We start from the raw sequence: 11,407 nt of genomic DNA, 5'->3' as shown, positions 1-11,407 counted from the left end.
CGGTGCTGGGGCTGAGGCCGAAGCTGCCACTTCACTCCCCGGGAGTCGCCAACTCTCAAGCGCTCTCGCACCCCGGGAGCCGCGGCGCCCACACCTTGCCGGCCCGAAGGTGGCGCCCAATAAATGAACTCTGAAGCGGGGAGCACAGCACGAAGGCTTTAATGGCGAAGGGGCCGACGGCGGGGAGGCAGGGGCGGGGGTGCGGGCCCGCGAATGCCTGGGATCACAGCGTGTGGAGGTCGTAACTACGCCGGCTCAGCTTCTCCGGGTCGTCCGACGCCATGAGGGAGAAGTCGCGGAAGATGTCGAGATACGTCTCGTCCCCTGAGGGGAGGGAGGAAGGGCTGGGAGGCCGGAAGGCCGGGCCCTGGTGCAGAAGAGCCTGGTGGGGACTGCGGGGCTGGCCTGCTAAGAGCGCGCGCTTCCAGCGTGGGTGGAGGGGACATCTGCGCTGTCAGGGCAGCGCCCTCGCCTATTCTTTGCTTCGTTCCGGGATCCTTGTCGGATGCGTCCAAAGACATATTTGTTGAATAAACAACGGGATTAATCGATAAAGCTGGGCACGAGGCGGGCAGGTCGTCAGGGGCCAGAAGCCCAGAATTACAATGTTGGGCCAGGGACGGGGTGGGGGGGGGGTACTTTACCTGCCTGGCCCTGGGCCACTTCGGCCTCTCTCATCTTTGCCAATCGTAGCCTGAAGGGGAAGGAATTAAGGAATGAATGACATTTTCCCCGCTCCCCCCATCCTAAGTTCCCAAACTTTGAGTGGGTTGTTTTATTCATCTGTTTCCCCAGGGTCTAGAGCTCAAAAGATGCTCTACAACAATGATGCCTCTCACTGAGCTGCACGAACTCACCATCCGCGGACCCTCCCCGCCCCCCTTCTTACTCCACGCCCCGAACAACACTGGGAGCATTCTTTCCCTCTCCCGGTCCAGAAGGTGGCCGCGCCCCTTCCGACGCTCCGCCTGGCACGCTCGGGCCTCAGCTCAGCCCGGCCTAAGTGGACAGAGCAAGCGCTAACCCCGCCCCTTCAGGCATTCTCACAGGGTGACGATGTCAGCGTTGGCTGCTTCCATGGCGATGGTCAGAGGGTCCCTGCCTTCAGAGTCCCGAGCTCCCAGATCGGCCCCCCGTTTCAGGAACAAGCAGGCCAGCCTGGAGAGGATAGCCAGGTTCAGCCAGCCTCTCACCCTGTGCGGAGCCTCCCTCCCCAAGGCCACCATCCCTGCCGCCCCTACCCGGTGTGGCCAAGAATGGTTGCATGGTGAAGCGGGCCCCGGCCGTGGTTGTCCGCTTGATTCACATTCGCCCCGTTCTGGAGGAGAAACTCACATGCCAGAAGAGAATTCTACATAGAGAGGTCGAGAATGGGGAGAGAGGGCGGCATCTTTAGTGGAAGATTTAAAGATGTTTTAGAGTGGGGTCAGTTCAGAGGGTGGGGCATGGACATCAGGAGTGTACGGGCACAGTTAAGTGTCAGGCTTTGCTCTAGCTCTTTACATGTATTCATACATTAAACTCCATAGCACAACCTGATGACATATGTTATTCCTGTTTTACCGATGAAGAAACTGAGGCAAAGAGAGGTTCATAACTTGTTCAAAATCTCCTTTAAGTGATGAGTGCCTGGATTCAAACCTGGGTTGTCTGCCTCCAAATTGCACACTCTTAGCAACCTATCTCTATCGGTTATCACTCCCTATGGGGTAGGGTTCTCAGGGAGTAGGTGGGGGTGGAAGGAGAGGTAAGAGGTGGGCCCAGAGTCAGAGCAGGGGTCAAAGAGAAGGAGCGTTAGGGTGGGTTGGGGAGGTCAACAAGACTCTCACAGCAGCTGTGGCCTGGATCAGCGGCGTGGCATTCTCCTGACCCCCATTGACCCAGTTGACATCAGCTCCATGGGCAAGGGCATCAGCCATGGTGGGAAGAGACGGAGGATGCCCAGCAGCTCGAAACAGCAGGGCCCCAGGGTGCAGGCTGCCCAGGTCATCCGAGGGGGGTTCTGTTAGAGGGAACCAGTTGTGAGTCTGGGAAGAAACCCTCAGCACTGATGCTGTAATGAGACAGGTCACTTCTCAATTGTGGGGAGGCCTTCAGGACTCTGGGGACTGTGGTGGGAGGTGGAGGGGTGTGTGTGTGTTTGTGTGTGGCCCCTGGGGTGTGGGGATAGACAACATCATTCACTTCTTCCTGTCCAACCATCCTGACCCGCTAGGACGTCACAGGTGAGCTGACTCACTGATGCTCAGTCCCGCCTCTCTTGGCTCTCTCTGCTCCAGCCAAACTCACACTCTCCTTCACAGGCCTTTGGGGACCCTAGCTCATTCTCACTCTTGACTTTTCTCAGGCTCTTGACACCCTTATGTAGCCCTCCCTGTCTACTCCCAGCCCCATGTTCCTTCTCATTCTTCACTGTAACCCCCGAAACTCTTGGCTTGTAAAACCAGTGCCAGTGTCAGCTGGCGCCTCCAGCATTCTCAAGGGGAAGGCCTGGGCCTTCTACTCTGTGCCTCTCCACCAGGCCTGGCACAGTGCTGAGCACACAGCAGGCACTCAGTGAATGCCCACCCAACCCCATACCTGGCTTGGATCTGAAGCTCCCTGGCTGGGGCCTGATGGAAGGCTTTGGGGGCACAGGAGGCTGCCCCCTGGGGGGGCCCCGGCCTCCTCTTCGCCCTCGAATCTCAGGAAGCTTGGTTAGGAATTTCTTCTCCACGTATTTGGCATGAATCCAGGCCTCCTTCTCCTGCCTAGGGGGGTCGGGGGAAGGAAGGGGACAGTCTTCCCTCCCATCCTAGGCCTTCCTCCCTCCCCAAAAGGAGGGCAGCCCCAACCTCACCGGGAGCAGCTGGGCCCTGGCTTCTTCACTGCCATGGCCTCCACACGGGCCTCATAGATCTGGTTGATGACTACATTTCCCAGCTCGCACATAAGCTTCCGGTGGCCCAGGCAGAGGCAGAGACAGACAGGTAGGGTGGGGCTGAGCGTCTGAGCCCTCAGGGCTCTGCAGCCCTGTCCTCACCCCGCCCCCACCCCCCACCCTCTTCAAGATATCCCAAGTCACCTTCACTAGTTCTGGCTCCCACGAGTCGAGGGTCAAAGACCGGACTTTAGAGAAATGAACTCCAAGGCTCCTAGAGGGCCGAAGTGGGAGTCAGGTCCTCTGTGGGGCAGCAGCTGGGGCAGCTGCCACTGCTCCTGAAAAGACTTGGAGGCAAGGCCATGCATGGGGGCCATGCAGAGGCACGGGGCAAGGAGGCCCACGTTGGGCAGGATCCTGCCTGTTCACCCTTCCCTCTTTTCCTTCTTCCCCTACATTTCATTGCAAAGGCCTCTCAGCCATTTCCCTTCTCTCATGGCACTCTGGCCTGGACAACTCTTTCCATGTCACTCCCCTTCCCCGCTTCCACCTGACTGCCTCAGGGTGAGGGCTGTGTAGTCTTGCTAAGGCCTCATGACCTCTCTCTGCTCTTTGTTCTCTCCGCCACCCTCAGCAGCCCTGACCCCACATCTCCTCAAGTCAAGGCAATAAGCTTCTCTTGGTGTCCCCCAACCTTGGCCAAACCAGGACACAGAGTGGCTAGGCCCACTAGGGTCCACATTGTGCCCCACAGGCCCGGCCAGGGTCACAGCCAGGGTCTAAGAGAGGAAGCTACAGCAGGGTAGGAAGGGTGGAGCCGGTGTGATGGGCTCTATCTTGCCCCCCCGACACTGCAACCAGAAGGAGTGGGGCCCACGCTTGGGGCCTTAGGGAATGACCTGTGGATGCCAGAGCACTGAATGCACAGGGTGACACCAAGGTTGATGCTGGCCCATTCAGGAGCTGGCTCCCGGCAGTCGCAGCACTGGGCATTGCCGTCCACACTCTGCACCTGGGCTGCCACATGCCCAACTCCACCAGGCTCCCTTCCCCTGGTTGTCCCGCCACAGCCCATGGTGGCAGCAGAGCCAATGGCCAGGTGTCCCGAGCCCTTGGGAGACAAGGGAAGAAAGAGAGGCCATGGGGCCTAGTGGAAGGGATGCCTCATCTCCCTGGGCAGCCTGGCCCTGCACCCCCATGTTAAGGTACCTGGACTGAACCCCGGGGGCTGTCATCAAGGTGTGCCTGGCTGAAGGCTGTGGCGATGCTGCTCTGCACAGCATTAATCCACAGCTGCAGGAGGCGCTCTGAGTCAGCCTGTAGGAGGCAGGACCTGAGCAGGAAGGAGGACAGAGAGTGGGGAGGGGTCTGAGGCCTGGGAAGCCATGGGGCAGGATGGGCAGATTGACATTCAGCTAGTATTCAACTGCACCAGTCATATTGAAATACTTCTGTACCAATTGGTCATATCCTTCTAAATATCCCCAATCACCCTATATCCTCCCCTCAGAACCACACCCAGACTGCCTTACAATCCAGCCACCAATGGGTTAATGCCTGGGGCTGCCTGGGGGCCTCCAAGACCCTGCTCCAGGAGGCCTGTGTGATTGGCCTGCCTTTCTAGTTGGTAAAGAATGAGATATATTAGAGTATCACCCGTGGGGCTGGATGGCACTCACTTGCTGGGGGACACCACCTCAAAGCAAAACCGCCTCTCAGAGTCCGGGCAGAGCTTCACCGTGCAGAGACGGAGGTCATCTACCACCACAGTCACAGGGTCCTGGCAGGGAAGGTGATAAGGGGCCAGATGTCCAGCCAGCCACAGCACGGGCTGAGTCTCCCTGGGCCCAGGCATCCAGGACCCAGGCCTACCCACCTTGTATTTCTTCTGATAAACCAGTTGGTTGCTCTGGATAGTGAACCAGCGTCTGGAGGAGGTGGAGGTAGATTATGGACACGGGCAGCACTGGGATGAGGCTCGGGCCAGGGGCAGCAGAGAGGCTGTGCCCTTTCCCCCATAAGGATCTTGCTGAGAGGAGGCGTGGGCTGACTGTCTCATGCGATGCTCCAGAGGAGGGAGGGCAGTTGTGCAGACCGGGACATCTAAGGGGTGCTATTCACATCTTGGGCAACCCAGAGTTGATATATTTATGGAGACAACTTTCCAGCAGATGGCTGTAAAATGCTTTTTCTAATAAAATGTCTATTGCTACAATTTTTTGACAGATGGAAGTATTTTTGGGAAGGGGCTCCATTTTCTAACGTGCACAAAGATCTCGTATGGGCAGTGGCCTTGGCAGGGGAAGGAGTTGAGTCAGGGCAGATCACCACCCTGCTCTGGACCCTGCAATGGCTCCCCATTTCCCTCAGAGTAGAGCCTCGGTCCCTACGAAAGTGGACAAGGCCCTATCACGATTCACATCTCCATTAGCTCCCCCTTCATCTCCCGCCACTTCCTCCTCCCTCCCTTGGTCCACACCCATCGTCTCCTCTCTGTTCCTCCAACACATCAAGTTTTTCAGGGCCTTGGTGCTGGCTCCTGCTTCTGTCCAGAACATTTTCCCCCCAGATATCCTTCAAGTCTTCACTCAGAAGTTGCCTTCTCATCAGGCCCATGCTGACCACCCTATTTCAAATTACTACCCCTCCCCAGCCCTCTACATCCCTTGCTTTACTATTATTTTTCTTCTATGGCACTTTTACCTTCTAAGATAACATATAACTTACTTAATTATTATGTTCATTGTCTGTCTTTGCTGATGGCAGGTAAACTGTCTGAAGGCAGGGGGTTTTGTCTGTTTTTCCTGCTGTTCTTAACACACTATAACCACTCAAAAAAATTTTTAATTGGATGAGTTTGGCTGAATGGGGTGTCCTCTCCTCACCTGCTCCAGGTCTTAAATGCATTGCTGGCCCTTTTGAAGAGATGTCCTTCCATCACCAGGCCACCAGGCCCCTCCTTTAGGCTTGGTTCTGGCTCCTCCCCACCCAGCTCCTGGGGGCAGAAGAGGGTCAAAGGGTAAGGTGGGCAGAGACCAGGGCCCCACACCCATCTGCCTCCTGCCTGCCGTCCCAGCCCTTACCTTCTGTTTCAGCAGCACATGTCTCTGTTCCATGTCCCTCTTCTCTCGAGCTGAATTCAAGACCAGCTGGTGCAACTGGGCATAGGAGGGGCATCTCAGATGTCCCTGGCCTCCCCCAACTAAGCCAGGAGAGTCATCTCAGAACCTCCTACCCTCCCACCCTCCACCATCTGCCTGCTCCCTGGGGCTCTACCTGGCCACCTAGATCCTTGCGATACTGGGCCAGCCGGCTCAGCTCCTCATGGCCCTGCTGGAAATGGGTAGCTTGGGCCTCCACCAAACGCAGCACCTGGGGGACAAGGTAGGCATGGGGCAGAGCTGAGGAAGGACCCCTCTTTCCCTCTTCCTGCCTGCTCTCCATTAGCAGGCTCCTCCCCACCTTGCCCTCATCACCACTGCAACTCACAAACTCCATGATGTCAAACTTCCTCTTGTCCTCAATCACATTGATCTGAGAGACCAGAAAGACCTCAGGTCAGTCTTGAAAACATAGTGTCCCCTCCCACTGCACACTGGTGACTCTCCGGCCTTGAGGTGACTGAGGCCCTGGTACCCCAGGAGGGCAGGTTGGGGCAGGCACCTGCAGGGCATAATCCAGTGCCCGTCCCCGGTACCCAGCTCGAGCAGTCTTCAAAGCAGCTCCTGCCTCTTCTGCCTCCTGGGTCCGGCGCCTGGGGACCTCTGCGTTGTGGGTTAGAGCAGCCTCCAGGCTCTCAGCCCCCCGCCAGAAATCCCGGCGAGCCTCTCGGAAACCCCGGAGACCTCTGGGGGTGGGAGGATAACACAGAATCACAGGTGGACCCACCTGCCCCCTGCAGAGAAGTCCCTCTCAGCCTTTCGGTTGGCCTGTGTAGTCAGAACTCCAAGGGGATCCTGACTGATAGCAGTCAGGCCACCAGAACTGCACCACCACCCCCCCCCCCCCCCCCGCCCCAGTCTCACAACTCCTTCATTGAGGGAGGCCCCTTGGGTAATGGGAAGAGGGCTGGAAGATTGTTTTCCCTCCCAACTCACTCCTTGACCAGGGTTTGAATTTGCTGCTGCAGTGTGTGCTGGGTGGCATCTAGAAGATCCTGAGGGGAAGCAGAAATTGGCAGGTGGGGGTCAGGACCACAGACAACCTTGCTTCCCCCACCAGCCCTACCTATGCCCACTCACCGCATGGCTGTCCAGCTTGTGTCTGAGGCTCTCAGTGAATTTGTCCAGACACTCCTAGGCAGGAAGAGCAGAGAGGGAGTACCAGGCATGGGGCAGTAGGGCCCTCCCATCTCTGGCCCAGTCAGCAATGGCTGTCTCAGATGGCAGCCCCAGCCCCGCTCTGGCCTGGGATCTGCAGACCCCAGGCCAACCCTCCCCTTCCACAGGATCTCTCCACATCCCAGGCCCCATCCCACCTCGTTCAGGCCCTCCACATACCGCCATCATGGGCTCTGGTGGACCCAGGCGGGCCAGATCACAAATGCCAACAATGAAGGCGTGGCCAGCAGCAAGGTAATGGCGCCCACTCTCCAGGAGGCCATTACCCAGTTTGAGGAGCTAGGAAGCAACAGGGCAATAGAGAGTTATGCCATGTGCCACCAGACCCAGTGGCACCCCCACTCCTGCCCTCTTCGTCTCCCCTTTCCCAGGGCCGTGCCCTCCTACCCAACCTCACCTACACTTCCCTGCAGCCCAGTCCAGCTCTCCCACTTTCTAATACACACCTGGTGCTTGCTCATCTCTGCTTCTTTGCTCCCACTGCTCTGTGCCTAGAACAAAATTGCTCCCAGCCTGTCACTAAAGCCAGTGTCAGCTTCACCTCCAAACATCTTTCTCTGTCCACTCCCACACATCTCTCCCTGCCCTGCCCCAATTACTTGGATCCCAGCTCTCCAGAAACTCCATCCTCATGCACTGTCTGGCTCACAGGATGAACGCTCTACCTGGTTGGTATTAAATTCTACAGTATTTACGGTCTCAAGTTTTCCCATTCTCAGCTAATTGAAAGTTCCCTCCTAAATATTAATTAGTTACCAAGGCCACAGGGAAGGGCAAAGACAGCATGCTAGGGTGCTCCTAGGGCCCATTCTGTCTAGCCCCGCCCCCCCCCCCAACTGACAAACAAGGATGTTTAATAAACAAGGGGACAAATGACTGGCCCAAGGAGGGTGTCTCTGGGAGAGCCACGTGGCTGTGTCAGAAGCCAAAGAGAGGTCTCCTGACCCCTGGCTCTTGTTATCTGCAGGAACTGCATTGCTCCTGAGGTGACAACACTTGGTTCTGGCCTCAGTCACTGCATCTAGGATGGAGCAAATGTCTTTGGAGCCCTTCAGCTCAGTCCAGGGGACAAGAGACCACAAGGGAGGTTCTGTGAGGAAATCCTAGGCAGTAGGGCCTCAGAAAGCTCAGGCCACTCAGGTGTTCAGCGAACTTTTGTTGAAATGAAAAATGCTTACTAGGGCAAGTGAAGGCTTCAGGGAAATAGAGCTTGAGGGTGGCCGGCAGGGTCAGTAATCGTCAGAAAACTGACCACGACCAAGCCTTATGAGATGTCACTATGGGGTGTCTATGACCAGGGACAAGGACCCTGATGCTCATAACTCCACTGTGTGGGGCTGGGGGACCGAGTGTCCAGTTCTTCCCTCATCCACCACTCCCTCCCCATATATCTGAATAAGGAACTTTCATAAGAGTGAACTAGTGAGAAACTGGTACATCCATACAGGAGAATAGTACTCAGCAATGCAAAGGAATGAACTATTCACACACGGGCTACTGATACTATTGATACGCAACAACTTGAATAAACTTCAAGGGCATTATTCTGAGTGAAAAAAAAAGAGCCAATCTTGAAAGGTCACATATTGTATGAATTCACTTATGTAACATTCTAGAAATGACAAAAGTCTAGAGATGGAGAACAGAGGAGTGGTTGTCATGGATTTGAGAAGGGGGAGGGGAGGGCATCATTATAAAAAGTAGCACAAAAGAGTTCCTTTGTGGTGACAGGAGCTTTGTATCTTGAATGTGATGCTGGTTATAAGAATCTATACATGTAGCAAAGTGCCACTGAAGTATACACAAAGATTTCTTTTTAAAAAAGAGTATATGCAAAATAGGTAAAATCCAAGTAAGGTCTGTAGACAGTTCCTCGCATCCTGCCAATATCAATTTCCGGGTTTGGGTAATGTACTATAGCTATATCAGACGCTGCCATTGGGGGAAGCTGGGTGATGGTATGTGGGACCTCTCTGTACTATTTTTGCAACTTCTTGTGAGTCTATAATTAACTCAAAAAATTGAATTAAAAAAATATATGTATATATTAACTGGTCATCTGTTAACTTTCAGGCTCCAGCAAAGGCACTGGGGATGGAGCAAAAACAAAACATAGAAGTCCCTCATGGCACTTACATTCTAGTGGGGAAACACAGACAAGACTAAACTTGGCAAGTGTTATAGATACACGCTAAGGTGATGATTCCCACTCTCGCATAATCAGCATCCCTTGAATGTGAGCAAGACCTGTGACTTGCTTCTAACCAATAGAATATGGCAAAGAGAATGGGATGGCACTCCCATGATTCAGTTACACCATTGGCAAAGGTGATGGATGCTTCTCCTGTGATTACGTCTGATATAAATTGATGCCATCTTGCCAGCACCCACAAGAGAGAGCGTCCTGCTGGCCTTGAAGAAGCAATCTGCTGTGATGTAAGTTGCCTACAGACAGGGCCACATGGCAGGGGACTGTCTCGCAACAGCAGGGAACTGAACTCTGCCAAAAATCACAAGAACCTGGAAGAAAACTCTGAGCCTCAGAGGAGACTGCAGCCTGAGACCCTGAGCAGAGGACCAGCTAAGCTGTGGGTGGTTTCTGACCCACGGAAACTCTGATAACAAATGTGTATTGTTCTCAGTCACTAAATTTATAATAATTTGTTGCACAGCAATAGAAAACTAATACAGCAAATAAATATATAACATGTCAGATTGAGGTAAATGCTATAGAGAAAAATAAGGCCGAGTAAGGTAGATGGGAGTGTGTGTGTCCGTGTGCGTGTGCAGGCGTGTTTTATAGAGTGGCCAGGGAAGGCCTTACTGTCTTGTGTTTGTGTTTCACTGGTTTGTCTGCCACAGGCCATCTGTGGGCTCCCTGGGGGCAGAAATAGTCTTGCTCTCCCCAAACGCCCAGGGCCCAGCATAATGCAGAGCTCAAGAGTAAGTCCACAGGGGAGTCTGGTTTTTCAAGATCCCAAGCTCCTTGAAAGCAAAGAACCACTTTTCTCCTTCTCTAGAGCCCCCCAGATATTTACCCCACATGGATAGCATTCAGTAATCCCTGAACTCATTCTTAGTCTCCAACTTTCTCCCTGGCCCTGTCCCTCTCCTCTTAATCCGACCCTGGGTCACCTCTCCGTGTCAGGATCACCTTTTCCAGCCGGGTCTCCAGTTCTGACACTTCCGCTTCCACCAACTCTATAGACGCTCTGGGAAAGGAGGGATGGGGTCACAGGAACAGAGCTTGGGTCCATGTGGTCTGTCCGACTCAGCAGGGTCAGAGATCGAAGTTAGGGAGTCGAGGGTACAGACAGGAAAAACTGAGGGGTTAAGAAGACTCGCCCATCTGCCCTCTTTTGCTCAGCTCACTGTGCAGTGTGGGAGCTACCGGCCCAGGCCAGAGCAGGAAGGGTAGAAGGGAGGGTGGATGTGGTGAGGGCAGGAAATTGCTAACCGCCCAGAGCAGGTGCTGGGGGAGGGGCAGGGGTCTCAGTGAGAGGGAGGAGGGAATGCCACTCTGGGGGTGCGAGAGGCTGGAGAGGCCCCCTCCACAATGCGCAGGGAGTGAAGAGCATCAGAGCACCCAGTTTGATAGCAGAGGTCCTACTTTGGCCCCAACCTCTATCTTGTCCCTTTGAGACTTACTCCCTGAAAGGACATCTGGCCTGGAGAAGGCCGTGTGTGTGTCTGTGTATGTTGGGGGGTGTTAGACCCTCCTCCCGCTTCGCCCTCCAGACCTGCATGCACTTACCGGAAGCGAGGTGAGTCCTTAAGACACTCCTCGAAATCCAGCTTGACCGTCATCTCAGCTTGACCGCTCCGGGGGGGGGGGGCCAGTGGGCCCTGGGGCCAGGCAGGTGGAGACGCAGGTAGAGGCACTCTCTGCCTCAGGGCGGGTGTTGATGAGGAAGAACCAGAGGGTCCTCTCCTGGGTAGAGCCTGGGGGGGCGGAATTTTTTCCCCAAGGGGAAGGGGTGTCCTAGGAGGAGCTCTCACCCCACACTTCCAGGCAGCGCTGGGAGGGGCAGAGGCGGCGCTTGGGCGGAGGAGAGGGGCCTGAGATCAGAGAAGCCACAGCCCCGCCCTCAGGGACTATCTACTGTCACCTTCCTACTGGAGGCCCTGGTCTCTCTTTGCGTCTTTCTCCTTTAGTGGTTGAATTTGAGGGGCTGGCAGACATAGGTTCAAATCCTGATTCTGTTCA

General features: G+C 55.1%; 1 protein-coding gene across 3 annotated transcripts; it reads right to left on the bottom strand.

Moving 5' to 3' along the window:
• Positions 1 to 142: 142 nt before the first annotated feature.
• Positions 143 to 11,261, bottom strand: ACAP1 (ArfGAP with coiled-coil, ankyrin repeat and PH domains 1). Of its 3 annotated transcripts, none has more exons than XM_023653429.2 (22): positions 10,955 to 11,261; positions 10,355 to 10,412; positions 7,360 to 7,479; positions 7,102 to 7,155; positions 6,958 to 7,016; positions 6,524 to 6,707; positions 6,350 to 6,394; positions 6,137 to 6,232; positions 5,944 to 6,018; positions 5,746 to 5,855; positions 4,737 to 4,788; positions 4,540 to 4,640; positions 4,070 to 4,193; positions 3,760 to 3,971; positions 3,065 to 3,134; positions 2,840 to 2,934; positions 2,581 to 2,750; positions 1,830 to 2,002; positions 1,242 to 1,351; positions 1,048 to 1,158; positions 645 to 694; positions 143 to 324 (listed from the first exon to the last, which is right to left on the bottom strand). In XM_023653429.2, the coding sequence occupies exons 1-22, from the start codon at positions 11,005 to 11,007 to the stop codon at positions 224 to 226; spliced, it is 2,223 nt and encodes a 740-aa protein (XP_023509197.1). In that variant the 5' UTR covers positions 11,008 to 11,261; the 3' UTR covers positions 143 to 223. The 3 variants fall into 3 exon arrangements, with proteins under 3 accessions (XP_023509197.1, XP_023509198.1, XP_070084041.1); XM_023653430.2 differs by having other exon boundaries at positions 10,355 to 10,523; positions 10,955 to 11,238; XM_070227940.1 differs by having other exon boundaries at positions 10,336 to 10,412; positions 10,955 to 11,220.
• Positions 11,262 to 11,407: the final 146 nt, after the last annotated feature.

This window comes from Equus caballus, chromosome 11 (genome assembly GCF_041296265.1).
Source record: "Equus caballus isolate H_3958 breed thoroughbred chromosome 11, TB-T2T, whole genome shotgun sequence".
Lineage (NCBI taxonomy): Eukaryota > Metazoa > Chordata > Mammalia > Perissodactyla > Equidae > Equus > Equus caballus.
This window is presented reverse-complemented; position numbering and strand designations above follow the sequence as displayed.